Source organism: Papilio machaon, chromosome 2, assembly GCF_912999745.1.
Source record: "Papilio machaon chromosome 2, ilPapMach1.1, whole genome shotgun sequence".
Taxonomy (NCBI): Eukaryota; Metazoa; Arthropoda; class Insecta; order Lepidoptera; family Papilionidae; genus Papilio; species Papilio machaon.
In genome coordinates, this window is record NC_059987.1 from 3,241,767 (window position 1) to 3,265,162 (window position 23,396).

Genomic DNA, 23,396 nt, shown 5'->3' on the forward strand with positions numbered 1-23,396 from the left:
ACTATAGAATACAGTACAGGCATGCGAATTTCCATCTTTATTAAATATAACTTCAATAGCAAAAGAATTTAATTGAATATTTAGGATATGTGATCTTATAGATCCTGAAATCAAAATCTAATTACTATTATTTACAAAATATGGAGTTTGCCAACAAAGCCCTTACAGCCGTAGGCCGTTTATGGAGAACGAATATGTAAGCTGCTATATATATAAGAATTTCAACTTATTTTAAGAAATGTTACCTCTGCCGAAATTCTTAAAAAACTATAAAAGACACATTGTTTGTTACATTTTTATATTGTTAACTTTATAATTTACAATGAGACTACCAAAATTACTTAACCCACGGGTCCAAAAACGGATTTTGTAAGTTTATTTATCAATTTCATTTACTTTGCTTATCCGTCTTATATAATTAAATCAATGATTTCTCTCAATATTTATGATTTTTACTTTTAGAATGCGGTTTGGGGTTTATGATAAAGTCATGCCTGTAGAAACAACACCAAGTAGGATAGTGTCTGAAAATATTACAAGACCAGATTATATATTAGAGAATACAGAATATGTGCCTAAAGTTGCTGAAATAAAAAATTATAACCAAATAAATGATATGAGGGAAAGTTGCAAATTAGCTGCTTCAATTTTAAATCAACTTCATACATTTATCAAAGTGAGTATTACAGTAGTAAACTGAATTTGGATGTAACAAATAGTTTCTACTGTATTAGAATTTATTTAGAACTGATCTAGGGTCTATGGTCATTCAAAACATTAAGTTGTAGATCCTGCAACAACAATTTTTGTTGGGTGCATGAGAGGGCCGGGTTGACCGGTGCAATACCACAACCTCACAGAAGACAGGCGTGAAGTGGAATGAAATTCCGCGTTTTGTCTGATGAGTGTGGTGCCGGAAGCCTCATTTTAGTTCACATTCCCTTCCCACCCTTTTCTTCAAGGAAAGGATGGAAAGGGGGAGTGGATTTGATGGAGGAGGAGATGCATAGGAAGAGGATATGTCCTCTTTCTGTGCGTCCCTTCCTCTGTCAATTAAAGGTAGGCAACGCATTTGCAATTGTGAATGTCTATGGGCAGCGATCGCTTTGCTATTTAGGCGGATTCAGGTAAACGCTTGCTTGTTTGCCACCTTATGAAAAAAAAAAGTTGATTTACTGCCTTTGTAGCCAGGTATAACAACAGATGATATTGATGAGTTGGTTCATACTTTAACTATTAAAGCCGGGGCCTACCCTTCTCCACTGCATTATAAAGGCTTCCCAAAAAGTGTCTGCACTTCAGTAAACAATGTAGCTGTCCATGGCATCCCAGATTTGAGACCATTACAAGACGGTGACATCATCAATGTAGATATAACAGTAAGGTTAAATACTTTTCTTATAATTTATTTCAAGTTTCTGATTTATTTTTATTAAAATTTTTCTGTAGTTTATGTTTTTGGTAATTTGAAAATAAAATAAACTTTTTTTCATTATTCATTTGCTGAATACAACCAAAAAGCTTTCTTAACATATGCAAACAGTGATGTTAACTTATTTAAGTATCTCAAACATTTCAGGTCTTCTTCAAGCAATATCATGGAGATTGTTCAAAGACATTTCTTGTTGGGAATGTAGATGATAAAGGACAAGAGCTGGTCCATATTACAGAGGAATGTCTTGATATTGTAAGTGTTTACAAGTTTTATACTGCAATAGTATAAATAAAATAGGAAAATCACTTTTTTCTAAAACATATCAGTCCCTTCTTTCCTGAACAATAATAATATAATATTATATGCATAATTTCTGATATTTATTTGGACTCATAAAAGACTAGCTACCGCTCGCGACTCTGCATGGTATTAAAAAAAAGTTGTGTTCTTCTAGACTATGCCAAATTTCAGCAAAATCCATACAGCCATTCTGTAGATACTTTCATACCAACATCCATCCATACCACATTTGTAATAATAGTAAGATTTAGCTCTTGAATTTTCTATAAATGTATTTGTTATTTCAGGGAATTAAATGTTGTGGTCCAGATGTACCTTTTTGTCACATTGGCTCAGCTATACACAGGCATGCAAAAAGAAATGGTCTTACTGTATTGCCTGCATTTTTAGGCCACGGTATTGGACAATACTTTCATGGTCCTCCCGAAATATACCATTCTCGTAAGTCGAAAGTATTTGTATTATTATCAATTTTATATTGAAGTTATTTGGCACAGTTTGTAAGTTATTAATAATATTTGATATGAAAGAACAATTCAATTATATGAACATTTAATATTGGTCTATTTTACAAGTTTCTTGTATTCACACTTAAAAGAAGTTATTTTTCTGAATTTTGTGGAAACAAAGTTCAAGCTACATTTGTTAGATAATTTTCTTTTTTTATAGTAAACAGATATCCTGGTCTAATGAAGCCAGGTATGACGTTCACGATAGAGCCAGTTCTGTCACACGGCAGCGAGCATACCATTATACTAGAAGATGGGTGGACAGTGGTCACAGAGGATGGTGCACGGACTGCGCAAGTAGAACACACAGTCTTGATCACTGATGATGGTGCTGAGATATTAACTAAGTAAATGTAATCAAATGTTTTATTAGAATATAGATATTATACATAAAAAACAGGTTTTTTTTTTTCATTATTTTTGCAATTTTAAATGATAATTTGCTCATACAAGATATATATTGCCAAAATCTAAGACGTACCACATAATGGAGGGTTAGATAAAGGAACATTCGACTAGGGGACAGTTGATGTCAACCCTCCCCTGGCAATGTCTACCCTCCAAAATGCGGCAAGTTGACTGTCACTGACACTCATGTGTCTTAATGTTGTCACCTTCATTAAGGTTCTTTTTATAAAAAACTAGCTTTTACCCGCGACTTCGACCGCGCGGAATAAATAAAATGCACACAAGATAAAAATGTTCCTATACCCGTCTCCTAGTTCTAAGCTACCTCCCCATCAATTTTCAGCTAAATCTGCGACCGATCTTGAGTTATAAATAGTGTAACTAACACGACTTTCTTTTATAGATGAAAGAATCCAGAAATGTTCTTAAACAGGTGTGTGAAAGAAATAAATGAAAACAACAAGTTAGCACATTGTGTTTTATTTGTAGCTTGATAAGATCTTAAATTAAAACATTACATTAAAAGCACAAGCATAATAATTATCACTTGTAGCATTCAGTCGATAGATATTTTAAAGGCGTAGAAGGAAGGTATCAATTGAAATAGTATAAGTGATTAGTATAAATAGAAAGGCGTAACCAGTGGGACATCCACACGGCCCCGGACAGTCGCTCCACAAACTGGACCCCACCACATCCAATCGTTATAAACTTTGGTCCCATATTGCATCCAGCTACGCCTTGGAATGATAGTGCTGGTAAACTTTCTTAATTATAGTAAAAGAGAAATATATGACTAGATCTTAGGTTACTAATAAAATAGAGATTTCAAAGCAACCGTTGGAAGAAGGCTTAGAACTATAATTAAGATACAGGATGTAATAAAGTTCAGTTAAATTACTAAAATATTTTGACTAGGAGGTAAGAATTTAACTTTGAACACAGATCAAAAACCCTGCAGAAAATACGTAAAAATTATATTATAATTAAAATAGATGGTGGTTAAATATAATAAAATAACCTATTGTTTTGTGTGCTTTTATCAATATTGTATATTTATAACAATATATGTATTACTTCACGTATTTAACACTGTACTTTAAAATTTTAAATGCATTAAAACTGTAACTTGCAAGAATATAATTACGCTATATGTTAAAATTTCTTATAAGTAGACGCTTAATTTAAAAAATATTTTCGGATATAAGATAATTTAAATAACTAAAAAAGTATAATTAATGAAGGCATGACGTCACTTGATAGCATATATTTTTTCATAATCTCCAAGGCAACATATTTATGTGATATTAATAAAAAAAACTTGTTTATAAATATTCCAATATGAATTCTAAATCTTAATAAACAAATGTAAAACCAAGATTGATAATATTTAAATATATAATTTACACCATAAATGTAATAATGTTCACAATTAACGCTAGTGGTGCTAGGAAAGGTTAAAAAGAGTGTATAAAAAGTTGATACAAAATTATTAAATAGATTTAACAACATACAAAAGCTACCTCGCGATAATATACATTACAATAATTATACTTAAATGTTATTCATTAAACAGGTATAATATAATTAATAAAGTATAATTTCTATGAAATTAAAGTCAAATACCAAAATCTACAATTTTTTTATATTCACGCTTATAATTTAAAGAATAATTTGTACGTCGAATGGCTAATGGGTTAGGAAAAGTGAAATGTAAAAATGCGACAAATAATCGCATAAGGTACTAAATATTTGAATTAAGCGTAGTTTTTTTTTTTTCAAAATATTGAAGAAGAGTAAACAATTTTTGTACTTTTCATAAAAAGCGGTTTCCATACACACTCCAATTAAAAGGCTACGTAGAGAGCCTGAACAGCAAAGGTTTTTCTTTCCAAAAACGACTTTTCATTTCGTTATAACACATTCATACATCTACAAAATAATTTTTTGTAGGGTACTTTTAAAAATGGCACTTTCACAGCTATCTCATTCTCAATCATCTCTAATGTAACTCAAGAGGGTATATACCTGACCATATTCACCAATTCTAGTCCCAATATCTTATTTCTGTGCCACATTTTTATCATTATTGAGGCCACATACTGATATTAAGACACCTTTGCTAAAAAATGCATTTAATCTTTGACAATCTTACAACATACACCAATTTCTCCTCACAATCCCCACATATTCATACACAAATTTTCATTATTCGCCTTCTACGTCAATGTCTTATTCCTTTCTTCTGTAATGGTAAATTGCAAGTCGTCCCAAACCTATATCTTCCGCCTTAATTAAGTATGATTGTCATGTTCAAATTAAGTAAGAACTTCTAAATTCTTTGTATTAGAGCGTGATCAATAACCATCGTGGAAGGGGTGCGTGCTATTATACATAAGGGTGAACTCAAAACGCGACAAAACCATAACAAAGTCGAAAACACGACTCGTCACGCGACCCGTAGCCACAATTAACGAGGTTGTTCAAGTTTTAGTTTTCATTAGAATAATTTCACCTATTATTCCAATGATAAATTAAGCCGGCAGTTTTTATAATGGCGTTAACTGATCGCGTTCATACACGCATTGAACAAAATCCGTTGGAATAAAATATAAAAAGGATAAATTAATTTTAAAATATTAAGAATATTATTATACTATTATACTAGGAATTGAAAATTAAAAATCTTCCGCAACTACTATGTCTATGAAAAGACATAAAAATAACTTACTCTAGTAACAAATAATTCTGCTTGAAATAAGCATAATAAAAAACAATAAACAAAACATAAAAGTACATAATCTGTACCCTCAAACCATTCTTATAAGGTTGTAAGATACCAACTATCTATTTCGGTGACTAGAAATTTATTTATTAAATTATTATGATAATTACTGTAAAAGCGCATGAATGTCGACATGTGTAAATCAGCTCTGAATCGGTTCAAAAGTTCAGGTCCCATAGACTTGAACCGTTGAGCTGTGGCTCAACAATTAAATTGGCAACTCATGGCTCATTGCGATCTACCATAACTGTGTGAGGTTACGAGCCGCGAGCTGCTCGTCGAGTTATGATTCGTAAGTTCAAATATCGAATCGCAAATCATAACTGTATGTAGATACATTGAGCTGAGCTGCAAGTCGGCACAATGAACTGATTCACACATGTGAACCTTGATCTCATGTGATTTTATTTATCGATGATAATTTGAATGATAAATAAATAATTCTTAGAACTACACACTTATAACTATGGTGACGATTCTAAAGTTTTAAAAATGAAGAGCTCTTTGTAATTCATAAATCCAAACCATTGTTAAAACGAAGCAACAATAACATGTTAATAATTTAATTTAGTAAAATCTAAGCTATTATCATAAAGCTGTAACAGTATGGAATAAAAAATGTATTTTATATCAAAATCTTTGCAAACATTTCTATGTAGGTTAAAGAATAACATCAGGCTAAATGCCCCAAGTATATTACTACATAGAAATATATTTAATAAAGCATATAATTCTGTAATATTATATATCTATGTAAACCTTTCGTATTGTGCATAACCATTTCATGGTGTGTGTTAAAGTGAATCATTAAATGTGTGTGTATTTAAATGTAAAATTTTAAATAAATAACCATAACATCACAAAATATGATTTAAAATAATACATTTGTGAGATCCAATATTAAATAATTATAAGAAACTTAAGACATGTTTTTTAGTATTAAAAGATGGCAAACGAAAAAGCGTCCACCTGAATTCTCCGAAATGGCGAAGCGAAATCTGCCCATAAACATCCGCAATTGCAGATGCATTGCCTACCTTTAATCAATGGAGGAGGGGACGTACGGAAAGAGTATATTTCCCCTTCCTGTGCATCCCCTCCTCCATCAAATAAGAGCTTTTGATTTTTTTGCAGCAAATTGTTTATGCAATAAGAATGAAAAATAATTTTAATTTTATTAATATCAAAAATTGGATTCCACAAATATTTTTGAATAATAAATAATAATCATAATTGAATAACCATATAACAACATATAACACAAACCAATTAAATATATAATAATATATTAACATAACAAAGATTATTAAAACATAATCAAAAAAAACCCAGCAATTGCTGAAAAAAATTGGCTATCTAAAATTTTAGACTTCACACCAACTACTTTTCAACTTTGTAAAATCGATGTACAAAATCTGTCAAATTGAATACTTGGCCAGGACCTGTCCCCAAGTCCATGTTGATGTATTCATCCAGGTTGTGAGTTGAAACTGTAACCAGAGATGATGTGATTTTCAAAAACATTACCATAAACAATTTGTCTCTCCTGTTATGAACCTTATAGTAGAAGTATTCTTACCTGTTTTTGTCTTATTCTTAATTTTTGACTTTGTGGAAAATATATTCTTAAATATATCCAGAGAACACAATGCTATTTAAAAAGGTGGACAAATATATATTTAAATGTGATATTTTTGAAGGTATTAAAACATTACATACCACTTGTACATATGGCTGGATATGGTGGTGGAGGCTTAATCCAAGAGCCATCAGGCCGCTTCATGTGCCGACGATCAGAAGCAAAGTGTTGTAAGAATTGCTTCGCAGGAACCACACGAAAGAATCTGTGTTGAAATAGACAATAATAGAGAATAAATAATATAAACAAAGTCGAAAAAAGTAAATCATTACGACATAAAAAGTTACAAAGAATAAATTAAGAAAAGAACCTACCTGTGAAAGTCTGATTTGAGAACTTGGTCAGTGCGGAAAGTTTCTGTGACATATTTATGAAAGAATGTTGGGAATGGTAGCTCTGAATCCAGATCATAGACAAGGCAAGTCTTAGAGTCCCATGAGTATAAAAATATAACATGATAATCCTGCAAAGTAAAATAATCATTTACATAGAATAATATAAGAATTTTTATTATACAAACAAAGACAGTAAATCAAATTTCCATAATCCTATAACAATTTGTTTTTAGAGCATAAGTAATTCTTATATGATTTATTCAAAAAACAGCTTTTACATGGATCTATACACAACAAAGCACATTTAAATTACTTTATTCTTTGATCCACATTCAACTTTAGTGACCTGGAAACAATTGGAGAGTAACTAATACCAAAGACAAAAATAGGATCCAACTAGACAGTATATCACTGATTAAGCTTTTATAAACTTGTACTTATAATTAAAATGGTTCTTCTTTGGTGTCCACTTTTTAAATAATTTAATATTAGGTAAATATAATAACATAATAATCATCTTCAACACATCAAGAATATTGATCTTCTTCAAGGGTCAATATAAATTAATTGTGCAATACAATGTGCAACATGTTTTATATTGCTTAAGAAATTTTATAACTGTAATGGAATAAAACAATAACACCCCTAACTTAAGGAAGGATCCAAGCCCCTCAGTGGAGACGTATAGTGAGTTGATGATGAATGGAATAAAATAAAGTGAGAAAAGCCTTGTTCTTTATGGATATGAGTAAATACTTTTTTTTCAGTTTGAGAATAATTAGAAACTGTACTTGTTTTCTCTACATACCCATATTACGAGGCGATCTTCTTCACGCCCTGCCCTTTGTTTCCACAACGGCACCGTACGACAAGGGTTTGAAATAAAAACCACATAACACCTGTCCAACTCCCCCGGTATCCTTATTGATACATCTTGACACAGTTTCCACACATTTTCTTCACTATTATAGAGGCAAAACAAACAAAGAATTTGAAGACTCATTCATCTTTAAAAATGTTACGTAGCAGTATAGTAATATAAAGAATTACATACCAATAACAAGATACATATGAACATTCTGCTTGCTTTGGAAACAATGGTTTGAGTGCTTTGTCGTTCTTTTTATTACTTTCGTTATTACTTAAATGCTTTTGGGAGCTGACCGACATATTGACAGTTTACTAGAAAATGAAAACTTGATGAAAAACGCTATAGCGCGCTCAACTGGCGCTCTCTACGAAGTTAAATCAAAGTTAAGTCTTCAGTCTATTTGAGCCCTGCTTTCAGTTCATTCAGTCTTTCAGTCAACTTAATCGCAGAATATGTAAAGTGTGGAATTCGTTTCTATTTATTTCTATTTATATATTAAGAATTTACTTTATTTCTATATATTTCGAAAACAGTTTTTGGTTTATTTTTCTTAAATTAATCTTTTCGTTTTGCTTTCCTACAGAAAAAAACGAATATTTTAGTTTAAGTTAAGAGAAAGTATCACTACTGAGTCATTCATTTATAATCTGTGTGTCTGTGGGGCCTTAACACTCTATGGTTTTATCTTGTTTATGGTAAAAGTGGTGCAACCAGCTGGTCGTGGCTTTGTATAAGCCAGTTCTGTTTTAGTTGCTTCCAAAGTTCCTTTCTAAATTGGCAACAAGGAGGGCGGTGCGTTGTCCTAGGTTTCGGCCGGACTAGCGTATCGTCCGGACTTTTGTATAAACATTATCCTAAATTGCGACTCAGTTTTTACTTTTTGTGACAGTGAACCTAAACCATAATGACCCGTGAGTAAAAGTTATTATTAAATACCTACATTACAACGTTTGTTTGATTGATCATCATGGTGTAACAGTTATAGTATACGGTTGCTATTTACTTTTCTTTCGTTTATTTAATTATTGAGTAAAATTAAATAAAATGTGCCTTTAACATAGAATGTTCGAGAGACGTGCAAATGAGTATCTATGACAAGATTGACAATTGACAAGAGTGACGCCTTCATTATGTAAACAAAATTGTTTTTGGTTGTGTTTATTTTAAATTCGTGTTGATTTTATTATTCGAAAATACATTAAATTTCAGTCCATGTCATAATTATTATCATGAATTAGACAGTTTTATTGTACTTTTTGTTGGCTTGTAAAAAATCTGCTTATTGAAACTAATGGATTTCAAGGTTATAAACCATTGAAAATTTCAATTATTACAGGTGGAAACCAGAGAGATTTGGCTCGAGCCAAGAATCAAAAGAAGCAACAAGAAATACAAAAGAAAAAAACGGCAAGTGAGAAAACTGGAATGTCTCTCTCTGAAAGGAAACATAGGTTTTTATATGATTTTTTTGTATTAAATTAAAATGATGTTGATAGCATAGAAATTAGACCACCTTTATTTATTTCTACAAAATAAATTGTATGCAAAGATTTTGTAGCGCTGCTCAGCTGCAGGTATTTGCATATTTTAACAAATACAAATTAGTGTAATAAGAATAGCTAATTCTAATCTGGGTTTCTTCTATGTATGACATAATAATGAATAAATAATTACAGAGATGCGGAATTGATGAGAGAGAAACAAAGAAAAAAAGAAGAACAAGAGGGCCAAGGTGCTAGAAAACAAGCAGTACATTAAAAGTTTGGTCCAATTTACGAACATTTTGACTGCTGAATTAAATGAACAATTTTTTGAATACTTGGGTTTGTTTGCCAGAAGTTAAATTGTTCAAGTGATATAGAAGCAATCATTTTATCAAAGATAAGTTTCCATTAAAAAAAAAAACTTGGGTTCTACTGTATCAACCAAAATAAATAATCCAAACAATTAATCTGTTTTCTTTGTTAGAATATGCAAAAGTAAGTTGTATAAGAATTTGTATTAACAGTCACATAAAAATGAAATATGATCTGATTTATATAGTGATATGAAATGTAATTAAAAGTTACATTAACATAGCATTTACGAGTCTTCATTTGACTGAATAGATTTATATGTATACTATTCCAACTATCCATTTTTTTATAATAAAAATAAAAACTTGAGAATATCTAAAACAGTTTTATTCCTAATGATAACATAAGGGCATTATTTCTTAATATTGTCTACATTTAAAAGATTGATGGGTGTTTATTGGAAGGTATCTCCAGAACAGCTCTATGGATCTTGATGAAATTTGGTATGGATGTAGAACACATAGACTACTAATTAAGATTTTTTTTAATTACTAGCAGTTGCAGGTGCTAGTAATGTTATAAACGCGTAAGTTTGGATGGATGGATGTTTGTTATATCCAGAATGGTTAAAGATCTTGCTAAAATTTGGTATGGATGTACGACATATACAGTCAGAACACAGGTTACGAAATCTTTATTTAATTTAATACTACAGTAGTTCTTTTGGCGTAGAAAATATAAAGAATAAAAGAAATAATTACAAATATTTTACTAATTATAACTTTAATGCGAGATTAATTACGTCTTTTTGAGGTAAAGTTAAGTATAATGAAAATACAATAAGCAGCATTTACGAAAAACATGTAATGGAATGCTGCAGTAATTATAATAGTAATAAATGAAATAGTGTTTTAATTGACAATATCGTCGTAGTTATACTCTCGCAACATGTGTCGATTTTTGTTATACACTTTTCAAATACATTAATCAAGCTAGGAATATAATTTTAGGATGTGAAAAATCTGGGATAGTGGGTTTATTTTAACTGATAAAGAACAGCATTATGCCAGCAACAATGACAACAATTTATCATCATCCCTTATATGGAGATGTTTTTTTTGTATATGTTAAGGTTATATGAAATTAGTATAAATATAACTTGCCATATGATAGTTTAAATTTTTTAGCGCATCAAGATCATCATCAAATCATTCATTTATATAAACCAACATTAATTAACTTGTTCTAAATGAAATTATAAAAGACGACCTTTCAAAATTACAGCCTTGGATTCATCATTGGTTTAAGCTACAAGTAAAAAGAAGCAACTTACAATTCTTTTAATTAGGTCACATATATTATTTAAATGAAATTAAAGAACTTTGGCACATTAAAAATCATACCCAATACTACTTTAATACGTAAATGAAATTGTATAATATATTGCATGCATCACCTACCATTGGTTTTTGAGACCAAAATCTTATATATAAAATTCTCGTATCACGGGGTTCGAACTTGAACTCCTCCGAAACGGCTTGACCGATTCTCATGAAATTTGTGAGCATATTCAGTAGGTCTGAGAATCGGCCAACATCTATTTTTCATAACCCCCCCCCCCCATTTAGTTTTTCGAGTCGCGGGCGACAGCTAGTCGCTATATAAAACAATATAAAACATAATAACAATATAAAATATATAAAACATATTGTCATTCCTGTCAATATCTGTGACAATACAGATATTACAATATGTTTTAAACGGGGTTTTTTGTCTCAAAAACTCACGGTAAGAATACTATATAAAATGACTATTACATATTCATTGCACTGAATAAGGACACACACACACACACACGGCATAATATGACACATTTATGGTGTATTCGAAAAGTTCAATATTTTCAAGAAAATTAGTGACACTTGCAAAAAAAATATTTTAGTTAACAATATTAGCCAATACAAATGTGGGTACACCATGTCTACTGATGTCGTTCAGTCTACTGTATACTTGCACACATTTGGAAGGCACAAATGAATAACCCTCAAGCCAGGTTTTTTATTTTTGCTTAGGCTTTGCACACAATGAGTGAATGATTTATGGGATTGAGGGTATTCACAGGTACTAATGTTTACTCTCATTTTGGTGAGTACAAGATTACAGAACTTGACTTTCTTAGACAGTTTAGGCTCATCATACCTACATTTAGTAAATATTACATACTCTTGTTATAGCTTCTTAAAATAATAATTTTATACATATACTAGCTGTCATCCGCGCGCAGTTAAAAAAATCTAAATGGGGGGGGGGTTATAAAAAATAGATGTTGGCCGATTCTCAGACCAACTGAATATGCTCACAAAATTTCATGAGAATCGGTCAAGCCGTTTCGGAGGAGTTCAAGTTCAAACCCCGTGACACGAGAATTTTATATATAAGATACTGGAACATGTGCAGTATGAAATAATAATAAAAAATCTACCAAGGAGATTCCTTGAGAATAAACTAATAAGCACTATTACAATTAAAATAAACATTTAGAACTTAACAATACAAACACTAGTTTGTCTCTAGCTTTGCTAGTAGGTAACTAAATAAAAAAAGCATTTTTAATGCAAAACAGGTGGTATTAATTATCTAATACTCTCACATGGAAATTAATATTCTATGCCCTACCAATCTGTAAACTTAAGTGTAACATATAGAAAACAACTTTAGTAAATTCATCTAAATTGTGCAGAAAATTATATGAATTTGGGCATTATATAATTTGTTTTATGAATACTTAAATCTAATAAAATTATTTCAACTTTCGTGGGATATTGTTATATATTAAATATAAATGACTATCACTCACACAATTTATCCAGTATCTCAAGAAGAGCATCTGATGAAATTGAAACCAGTCTAAGAACTAGTAGAAGGTTAATAACTGGTGTTAGCCATTTAAACTTAGTGCATATAAATTCAATGTATAATTTTATTGCCCTTTTCCTTTTAATGCAATTTAAAATCAACTAATATAAGCAAAGTTGTTCAAGTTGTGTAAGACACAATGCTTTTTTATTAACATTTTACTTGAGTCAGTAAATTATTAAATTAGGCATTTCCGTTAAGAAGGCATTTCTTCTCAAACTCTTCTCTTTGTCTATACAGTTCTTTAACTAATTCTTTTATAAATGGGTGATTGAATTTTCCTTCAGTGGCCTTGAAAAATTCTTCCAATTTCTTTGGAGCCTTTTCACGTTTTTCATATTCAAAAGCTTGTAAAATCATATCATAGCGGTCTAAGTCCTTAGCGAATTTGGCCTCAGGAGAACTTTGGTTTTCATATTCCTGAAACATTTTTTCCATAATGTTAGTTATATTTTGAAACATGTGTTTATTCAATATACACAATTTTATAAATGCTATTTTCTGGGTAACTTTTTTTTTGCTGTTACAAAGCTTTTCTATTTGCAAGATTTTCTATATATCTAAATCGTTATAACATATTTTTTTCAGCCACTAAACAAACTATTTATGAAAACAGAAAATAAACAAATAAATTCTATTCTATTTCCTAGACAGTTGTCTGCTATGATTATTTTAGATATAAAAATGAACTTGTACGATGAGCAGGTAACACTGAATCTGTTGAATTGATATTGATAACATACCTTATATAAGTCATACATCCTGTCACCAGCTATACCAGTGAGTTCAGCAATCTTCTTCATGGCTTCATCTTCTTGTCTATGTTTTTCCTCAGGAGATACTCCACAGTGCGGTGTTAGGTCACCAACAATACACTCGGCCAGATCATGAACTAATGCTGCAAGGAGTGAAGATTCTATCAATTTACAATTTTTATGTACTCCACATTTATATATACATAAAGGCTCTATATTTTGCCTCATTTTATCCCTTACAAAATTAAAATAAGTCAAGTACTCGGATATAAGCAGGATTATATTAATATTGGTAAATTTTAATCAGATGAAATGTCACCTTTCTTGCTTAGTAAAGGCAATTATTGTCTTTATCAACAGATATAATATAAGATCAATAAACCTTTTACATTTTCTATGAATGTCAGAAATGGAAACAGAGAGCCACAAACGTTGTTATTGGTATCATATTATCTCATTTAGCATGAGAAGCAATAATGTTTTCATGTAATATAACTAACCTATTTGTAGGCATTTAAAGCGATCTAATTTAGTAGGATTGTTTTCTTCTGTGAGCAAAAAGGTCATAAGGCCCATACGATACATGTGTCCGGCAATCGATTCACAATCCTCAATATTGCATAGCACCCAGCCAGTTCTTTTTACGTGCTGAAATTTAAAATAAAATTTACGAACAATGTGATGTATCTTATAAAATTAATTTAACAATAGTAAAATCTCAAACCTTCAAACGCCCAACAAGTTCAAGGAATTCGAGAATTTTTTGATTTTCAATTATTAAGGCCATAGTTGCTTTTGCTTCAATCAACTTTATAAAAATCGTTAAAGTTTATAGCGTTTTTAATACTATTTTCTGTCACTGTTCACCAATGTGTTTTTATAATGTGCTGCAAAAGAACATACCTATGCCATATAAAATTATCCTCCTTTACAACTCCTTGAATGAGGTTGAGTGTCATTGTCAGCTGCCAGCTGCCAGTGTCAGATTTTTTTTTAATTTCATGACCTGGTAACATAGACCTTTAGGCCATATCTTATTTGGAAACCCAGTGTCAGATCAGATCAGATTGCAGATAGCATATAAAAGGCAGCCAGTAAAGCAAATCCGGTAATAACTCTGGACCTCTATAGATGGATAGGCTGTTGCTTGGAAATTACAGTTTTTGCTTCGTTCCGAGGTTAACGCGCCTGTTGACATTACTGAGAGGCTTAATAATAATTGTTGTCAGCTCTATTGTACAATACTACAAAGTGTTAAATTTTCTCAGGAGGAATCCTTAGACATCTAAAGACTATAAGGGTGGACAGATGGACAAACCCGTAATACTGTTCAATGTTTTTTTTTTACTTTTTTCCTTGCTCAGTGCGCTGTGTACAGATGGTTTTCTCGGATTACCCCACAATACATTGAGATTCCACTAAAACCGAGTTTTCAAGAATAAACAAATGACAATTTAAATGAAAAAAAATGTTTGTTCATGTTCCATTTGGTTTGGTATGACTTTAATATAACCTGTTTTACACTGCCGGATAGAACAAGCAATAATAAAAGTTAGAGGGAGACAGCGCAATGAAAACAACCATTATTTTAGTATACAAAATATTTTGATATTCTCTAAATTTGTAAATATTGCACTGATATAATTTAAAGTAGTTACCAGATCTGATAGCTACTGACGTTAGCCTTGTTTCCCTATAACATAGATGTTTACTTAGTTAAAGTTAAGACACCTCACCAGAAGTTTTGCTAAACTTTATGTTGATCAGATATGTGACATTTTGTAAAAATCGCTTAATATCCAATTCCCAATATAAATATTAGTACAGACACAATCACAATCAAATAATATCGTAGAGTATTAATCGTAACGTAATTAATTAACGGTCATGTAGACTCTCTAAAATAGCGTTGTCTGAATAAATTAAAAGCAATAAGAAACTGTCTGATTAATATGATCGATGGATGTAGCGTAAGCACATACAATGAATTACAATTCTCAGCAATATACCGCTACACAAATTTAAATTCTATCGCTGACTGTCGCCAGTGAAAATGTTCAAGTCCTCGGTGACGGTACACCAACACGACGTTGTATCAAAATGAGAATTTTAAACTTTACCAAGTGCCTACAAGTTTGTTTATACTCGGTGAATTTTAGTTTTCGTGTTTGAATATAAACTTTGTGATGATTTTGCTTTTGCTTCTTATTTCTTCAGGTTTGTACTACTGAAGATATTAAGTTTTTTTAATACAATATTTTTAGTACTATAAGTCATAAAATAAAATATTGGAATATATTTTAGTATTTTGTTAAAATTTAGATTCTACATAAGGTATACATTGAAGATTAACTCGCAATAACGCAAATAACAATAATTTTAAATTCATTTGTTTTTTTATTTACCTAAGTCCAAAGATTTAAAAAGGAAGAATTTAAGCAATAATATTTGGACATAATAATAATATTACAATTCTTAAAAAATAAGAGTAGTTGAAAGGTCACGTAATCTTTCACTATCAAAAGTAAAATAACAAAAGCTTTCAGTTGCGATTCAGTTTGTGTATTTTTTATGGATATGGTTATCCTATTTATTTTTAAGGATCCTTTTATATGAACTGCCGTATAGAGAATAGAGATGCTCGGTGGTAACTTTCTTTGAATGTTAATTTAAAGATATGAATCTCTGTGGTCCCTTTTAAGGCGTAAGACTCTTTCGAGTGTGAATTATAATGTAACACACTTCGTACCAAATTTATAAAACACTTACATTTGCTTAAATTAGAGTGGTGTTCACAAGATAATACTGTGTAAAAGCATTAATCAAAATTATACTTTTTTCTTATATGTCCACTTTATTATGGTATGACAACAGATGGCGTTGCAGGGTTACATATCCGTGTCCTATAATATAATTATATTAAATGAATTATTCTCTACCAGGTCAACATCTGTCTGATTTTATTGGTAACTTATATTTGTAACCATTGCTTTTTATTTTTGGTTAGAGAAAAACGACAGTAAATAAATACCTTGCGCGCTCACACCGAGACAAAATCTACATTTTCTATATAAAAGGCAAAGAAGATCGGGACTTTATTATTTTTTGTCGTCACTGGTCGAGAAAGGCGTCTCAATGGTTAATCCACTACTGGGATCGTCTCATGTTAAGATCACAGACTACACCGAAACTTCAGACATGTTAAGAGCTCTTAAAGAAGGAGTAGGCTCTTTTTATATTATTTAACTAGCTGTCGCCCGCGACTCTGTCCCCGCGGAATAAAAAAAAACGTAATAAGTAGCCTATGTGTTCTTCCAGACTATGTTCTACATCTGTGCCAAATTTCATTAAGATCCATTGAGCCGTTCCGAAGATACCTTCAAACAAACATCCATCCATCCATCCAACTAAACATTCGCATTTATAATATTAGTAAGATTTACCGTTCCAACTAAAGTTGGTTACTTCAGCAGTCTACCCAATCTGTTCAAATCTACCCTAGATTTACCATGCTAATTTAGCAATAAGAGAAGCACCACTGTTTCTAGTCTTAGCTAAAACTTGCGAATCCTGTAATGAGTGTGTTAGTGAGAGTACAAAGCGTTTGAGTCACATGAGTCCTAGTTTGTCCTCATTATACAATAAACATTGTTACTCGTAGTTCCGTGTTCTGTGTGTATTGTATTCGAGTATATCACGTACCTCTAAGCACGTTAACCTTTTTTCAATCTCATGCCTTACATCTGATTAAAAAAGGGTTGTTGTGTTTATGCAAGTCTTGGTGGAATGAAACGTATAATTGTAAAAATACTAAGTAATGTAAATAATGTGTAGAATATTCTGCCGTTAGCGGTATTTCTAAACAGTTACGAATTAGAGGGCTTCAAGATAGCGTATCAGCTTAAAGGCCAGCAATTCATAGCGGTTATTCTGGTATTGCTGTCTATGAACGTAGGATTAACTAGTATTAGGCAATCCGATGCTCGTTTGCCCCCACCCCTTTTTGTCCCAAAAAAAAGTTGTAAAATATTTTTTTATAATGAAATGTTTGTCCGCTTCTTTGTTAGTATATGTTTTATTTATATTATCTATACAATTTTGTCATTTTTAAAGTGGTGGTAAATTTTTCAAAGAGGTGAAATTTACAAGATTTTTAAAAATCAATAATGTATTGTGGCCAACATTAACACAACACCTATGTAAAAAATGGTTATTCATTAATGTGACAGCCAATTGTTTAACATAACAGTTATTTTAAAACAATGTTAGTATACATAAAATATTTCACAAGTACAAGTTTTTCAAGCCAACAACTATTTGAAGTTTTAACAAGTAAATGAAAATGCATGAACATAAACCGTGGTTGGTTTATGTTAGTGTCTAACAAGTAAATACTAAGGGAGACCTTGTGTAAATGTTGATCAAAGTAAGTGCTAATGGTCCTTAAAAGTTTAAGTAAATAAATATGTCTAGAGGTCGAGCTACTTTGCAGACGCAACGTAGAAAATTTGCAGAACCTATTTCTACAGGGCAATGCAGTCCAGGTACATTTGTATAGTTCCACCACTATTACCTCTACTATAAGAATATGTTGTAATCCCTGTCATTAAAAAAAATACAAGTAATTTTTCTTTTTGAGTTTTGAAAGTAGAATCCCACGGATTGATGTAAAGCTGTAAAGATGCGGGCGTGAGTTAACACCAAATGTCTTTTCACGGAGTAATCTGAAGGTTATCTGTAGAAGTGCACCCATGCTTATTTATCACACGTAGGTTATTTATATTAATGTTTCCGTCACGCACTGATAGCGGAACAAGATTGTTGTTTTATAATAATTAGATGGTTAATTTTTGAACATTTTCTTATCGTGGAACAGACTTTTCATGATAAAAATGATGAATTTATTATACAAAAGTTCTTCTACTTGAATAAGACACGACGAGCTTTTAATTTTCAATTTTAAACGATACCTACATGAAAATAAACTTGAGTTACAATTATTACATATTACGAGCAGGAAGATGAGTTAGACGAAATGAATATTGAAATTGAAAAATATAATTTTAGCTATACAATGTTCTTTAAACCATTATTTGCACATCTTTTTTGCCAATAATACCCGCTGAGATGATATAAATTTGAAGATATTTTTGCGCAATAAATAGAATACAGTCTCATTGCTATAACTTTTATTTTCTTTTACGGCTATGAATATGGTGAAACTAAATAATAAGGTGGGAAAAATGATAGGGTCGCTTGGTTGCGTTATCCACGATGACGTCTCGCGAGTTATAGCCGTCCATTTTTTACGACCTTAGTCATTATTATTGCAAGAGCGATGCCACCGCGCGCATGCTTAGAATATCTCTAACATCGTGGAGAGCGAAACTCCACCGAGTCATCTATTACGCTTAGCAACAAGCCCACCGATGTGTCAACCGTTGTTATAGTTTATAGTTTTATACTGCAAGTTAATATTGCACTGGCAAAGACAAAACAATTAGATTACTTTTTTAATTTATGTTTTGTATGATGTTTTTATAGTGTTGTACTTTAATTATATAGTAAAAAATAATTTTTATCAAAATCGGACCACCAGAGGCGGAGATTCGCAGTAACACACTTAAAAAAAAATACAGTCGAATTGATAACCTCCTTCTTTTTGAAGTCGGCTAAAAACTAGAAGGTAAAACAATGGTAACTTTCTTAAATAAACTACACAAACAAGTACAGTCAGCGACATAAGTCCATGTTTAAATAGCAATATTTATGGACTGTATTTGTATAAATTGAAGATAGTGGCGGATTCGAACTTACGTTATCAAATTTAGTAGACCATATCGGTATAGTAGTGTTCTCTCGAATGTCGGCAATCATTGAGGTAACATGCACTATCTTAAACTGTGATTCTTCTCAGTTTCAGGCATTGAATGGGATGCACCGACACCGTACGACCCGGTATGGCTAGCTAGCGTGCAGACCTTCCCGCCTGCTGCTAAAGTCAACGAAACCAGGCTCTGGTTCTGGGGCTGGGTATACGAACAAGATGTTCAATTCAAATTATTTACGAGGTAAACCTTTATGATAAATGATTTATAGGCAAATTATTGGATAACGGAAAATCGAATGTCGGAAGAAATATCTGCAATAGAAACAGTAAACTCAAGTGAATTTTGCCGTTTGTCACAGCTAATACTTTAGTGAATAAAAATCTTTTGAGTTATTTTGTTACAAATTCCAGGCGTAACCCTTACGAAGGACAAGATATTAAAACAAATGACACCGCATCATTGCGTAATTCTAATTTTAACTTTAAAAACAAGGTGAAGGTCCTAACTCATGGATGGCTAAACCATGGCTCGAGTCCAATGCCGGAGTCAATTAAAGAAGGTGAATATTTCTATAATTTTATTATTATTTGTTTTAAACGGTAAAGTATGAACGGATGGACGGATTATATGTACTACCTAGTTTTATTCAAAATTATTAATATACTCATCTCAAAAATAGATGATTTGAAAGAAGTGCCTAAGATTTTGGATTTGGCATTTACGTTTCCTGCATGTAAATAATTCTCTATTTGGCATTTTAACTTGTGTTCTTTTTTTGTTGTAGCTTATTTGAACATCAGTGATCTGAACATAATAGTCGTCGATTGGGGAAATGCGGCAAATGTTAACTACATACTGGCCAGTTACAATGTTGCTATGGTAGGACGATTGTTGACTGAATTTCTCAATTTTCTTATATCTGAGGGAGTGTCAATGGATGATGTGCATCTAATTGGGCACAGTTTAGGCGCACACGTGGTGGGTATAGCTGGAGCGTATGTGAAGCAAGGACCGATTGATACAATTACAGGTACCTTTAATAATATATTTAATTTATTTTATATAAAATTACCTTAATTATCGTCAGAAAATGTTATAAACTCACGTGATCTTAATCAAGTTGTGTAAAAAATGTTTTGGGACGCATTCTGTTGTATCGTCCTGAAACGAGGTTGCTATTTACGAACGTTTTATTGCAACAACCTATAGTTCTATGAGCTAGCACCCGATGATACGTTGATGATTTTCGTCTAAGTACCTATAAATTACGAGGAAGGGTGAAATATATATATTTTTTCAAAATCGTCGAAGAATCTGTCTGTCACACAAACTTTGACAGAGCTATTACGTGAACATGATTGACAGGTATTATCGACTGGACTTGTCACACAATCACGTCACTTTTGACTTTGACGCGTTATGTGGTTGCTTTGGCCTCTGATATCCACAAATTGAAGTTTCGATTTTGTTATCAACTCAGTTTCGAAAGCCTGTCATCTATTAGTTATGTTTTCCAATGGGACATGATTAAAGACCAAGAGCTGGTGTTCGATTTGCTTACCAAAAAATCTTTAAAATGAACATAAGTAAGATGCATAATCCTTTTACTATAGGTTTGGACCCCGCGCTCCCGCTGTTCACACTGGGCAACAAGGACGCGCGTCTGGACAAACACGACGCGCGTCACGTGGAGGTGATCCACACATGCGGCGGTTATCTTGGCTTTGCATCGCCGCTCGGACATATCGACTTTTATCCTAATGGCGGCACTCGACAGCCTGGCTGTACATTCGATTACAGAGGTGAAAACCAGCAACATCGACTTTACTCCAATGACATTCTAGGCATCATTAAAGATATCGATTATATAATGACTCGGTATATGTTAAATGCAAATGTTTCTAGGAGGTGTACGAATCGACTCACTTAATTGTTCAGATAAATTGTCACCTTGTATAGAGGAAACAGAAGAAAAACGATTTAAATTACATAGATTTGTGGTATCTTTTACACAAGTTATTAAAAAAAAATGATTTGTAGGACTATGCGCGCACAACAGGGCACACATGTACTTCTCTGAATCCATCATATCTTCAGTGCCGTTCACCGCCGTGCGCTGCAAGGACTACGATGAGCTCTACTACAACGGCTCCTGTCAGGGAACCGGTGAGACACTTATCATGGGTGGCTTTGACATACATTACGGGTGAGTGCATCATCACCATTATCTACCTGCGTTTATCCCTACGGAGGGTCGGCACAGTAACTACTTCTGTTCCATACATCTCATTACTTAAAGGCCCCTTATCTCTATCAGGCTATTACAAAAAGTTAAAAAACTAACAACTATAAATAAAGTAAAAACATATGTTTCCTACCTCCTTCCTTCAAAAACGATACAGACTAGCTATATAGTTTTGAATATTAATATAATAATGGTTTCCAACAATACATCATTCATTACAAACATAAACATCTAAATATGTACTAGCTGAGTGAGCTGGTAAACAAATAAGCCTCAAATGAATATGTAAATTTTTTCTATTTCTACCGCAACAGATTTATGTGTTTATTATTTCAATTTTGTTCCAGAAAAGACGGGATATATTACCTCAAGACCAATGCAGAACATCCATTCGCTATAGTCGACGAAAATAGCTAACGAATAACAAAAAAATATATTTTGTTACCAGGTTAAAGATCAATGTGCATGTGTTTAGCAAAATAAAAACGTTTGTAGTATTTATTTAATTGTCAATGTTAGAGCTTGTTTGTAAGTGTAAATGTTTGCTCAACAATATTAAAAGTAAATTATTTCATTTAGAAGCCTTTAAATGACAATTTTTTTTGTAATTTTAAGAAATAAGTTATGACTTGTTTACTTTAAGGTTTATAAATTAGGTAATTTATTTTACTATAAGTTTTACTATTGTTATTAAATATTTAAATTCAAATTGTATTCTTTACGTAAAAGAATAAATGATAAGATTTAGGGCCTATTTCACAATGTCCAAGTAAAGTGCTGTATAACTAACAAATGAATTCATCATCAGCTCACTAAACGTCTCCACTGAGGAGCTCGGTGCCTACCCTAATTTAGGGGTGATTAGGCTATAGTCAACCACGCTGGCCTAGTGCGGGTTGGTTGACTTCACACATATCTTTGAATTCCTTCGCAGATATGTTGCAGGTTCCATACATCACGATGTTATCCTTCCCAGTAAGAACGTCGGATAAATATACACATGTGAATCGAAAATTGAAAAACACATTGGTACGTGGCAGGATGCGAACCCAGGACCTGCAGATTACAAATCAAGTGCTTAATCCCTGAGCCACCGACGTAATAAATAAATTAACTGACACATAATACTTCCTGTCAAAATTATACACTTTGCGTTTCATGGCTTATTTGGAGATTCAGAAACGTCAGCGACCACTTTATTTGACAAATAAGTTAACAAGTACCATTTTTAGGACTTACTTGAACATTGTGAAACGGGTTAGTTAATCTAAGTAGGGGCCTTAAGTTTTCATCAAATACTTTTTAACACGATATAAAAGGGATATAAATGTGAATGTGAGGAATGATAATAATATTTATTTTTTTGTTACAACTTCGTTAATAAAACTTATATTTCAGAACAAAAAAATCCGATTGTATCACTTCAATTTTTTTTTGTTTCTTTCATCTAGCATTTAATTTTATTATTCGGATTCTATGTACAAAGTAAAATATTTAAATAGAAACCGAGGGCTTTTATCAATTAAATAATAAAAAATCAGAAATATTACGATTAATAATAACAGTCTCGT

At 31.8% G+C, this 23,396-nt stretch overlaps 4 protein-coding genes across 5 annotated transcripts; 2 read left to right on the top strand and 2 right to left on the bottom strand.

Moving 5' to 3' along the window:
• The first annotated feature begins 2 nt into the window (after positions 1-2).
• On the top strand, positions 3-3,074 carry LOC106717600 (methionine aminopeptidase 1D, mitochondrial). 2 transcript variants are annotated; one of them, XM_014511484.2, is made up of 7 exons: positions 3-369; positions 463-676; positions 1,188-1,379; positions 1,580-1,687; positions 2,023-2,176; positions 2,405-2,591; positions 3,056-3,074. In XM_014511484.2, exons 1-7 carry the CDS (start codon positions 323-325, stop codon positions 3,057-3,059), a joined length of 906 nt encoding a protein of 301 aa, XP_014366970.2. In that variant the 5' UTR covers positions 3-322; the 3' UTR covers positions 3,060-3,074. The 2 variants fall into 2 exon arrangements, with proteins under 2 accessions (XP_014366970.2, XP_014366968.2); XM_014511482.2 differs by having other exon boundaries at positions 3-196.
• A 3,698-nt stretch (positions 3,075-6,772) lies between these two features.
• On the bottom strand, positions 6,773-8,691 carry LOC106717619 (protein N-terminal glutamine amidohydrolase). Its single transcript, XM_014511505.2, has 5 exons — positions 8,466-8,691; positions 8,220-8,373; positions 7,391-7,539; positions 7,157-7,281; positions 6,773-6,927 (listed from the first exon to the last, which is right to left on the bottom strand). Exons 1-5 carry the CDS (start codon positions 8,579-8,581, stop codon positions 6,818-6,820), a joined length of 654 nt encoding a protein of 217 aa, XP_014366991.1. The 5' UTR covers positions 8,582-8,691; the 3' UTR covers positions 6,773-6,817.
• A 4,190-nt stretch (positions 8,692-12,881) lies between these two features.
• On the bottom strand, positions 12,882-14,669 carry LOC106717614 (5'-deoxynucleotidase HDDC2). Its single transcript, XM_014511501.2, has 4 exons — positions 14,474-14,669; positions 14,250-14,397; positions 13,738-13,892; positions 12,882-13,414 (listed from the first exon to the last, which is right to left on the bottom strand). The coding sequence occupies exons 1-4, from the start codon at positions 14,534-14,536 to the stop codon at positions 13,178-13,180; spliced, it is 603 nt and encodes a 200-aa protein (XP_014366987.2). The 5' UTR covers positions 14,537-14,669; the 3' UTR covers positions 12,882-13,177.
• Positions 14,670-15,810: 1,141 nt separating this feature from the next.
• On the top strand, positions 15,811-22,321 carry LOC106717609 (pancreatic lipase-related protein 2). The gene is made up of 7 exons (XM_014511494.2): positions 15,811-15,966; positions 19,667-19,820; positions 19,991-20,139; positions 20,365-20,610; positions 21,194-21,382; positions 21,621-21,786; positions 22,173-22,321. Exons 1-7 carry the CDS (start codon positions 15,936-15,938, stop codon positions 22,240-22,242), a joined length of 1,005 nt encoding a protein of 334 aa, XP_014366980.2. The 5' UTR covers positions 15,811-15,935; the 3' UTR covers positions 22,243-22,321.
• Positions 22,322-23,396: the final 1,075 nt, after the last annotated feature.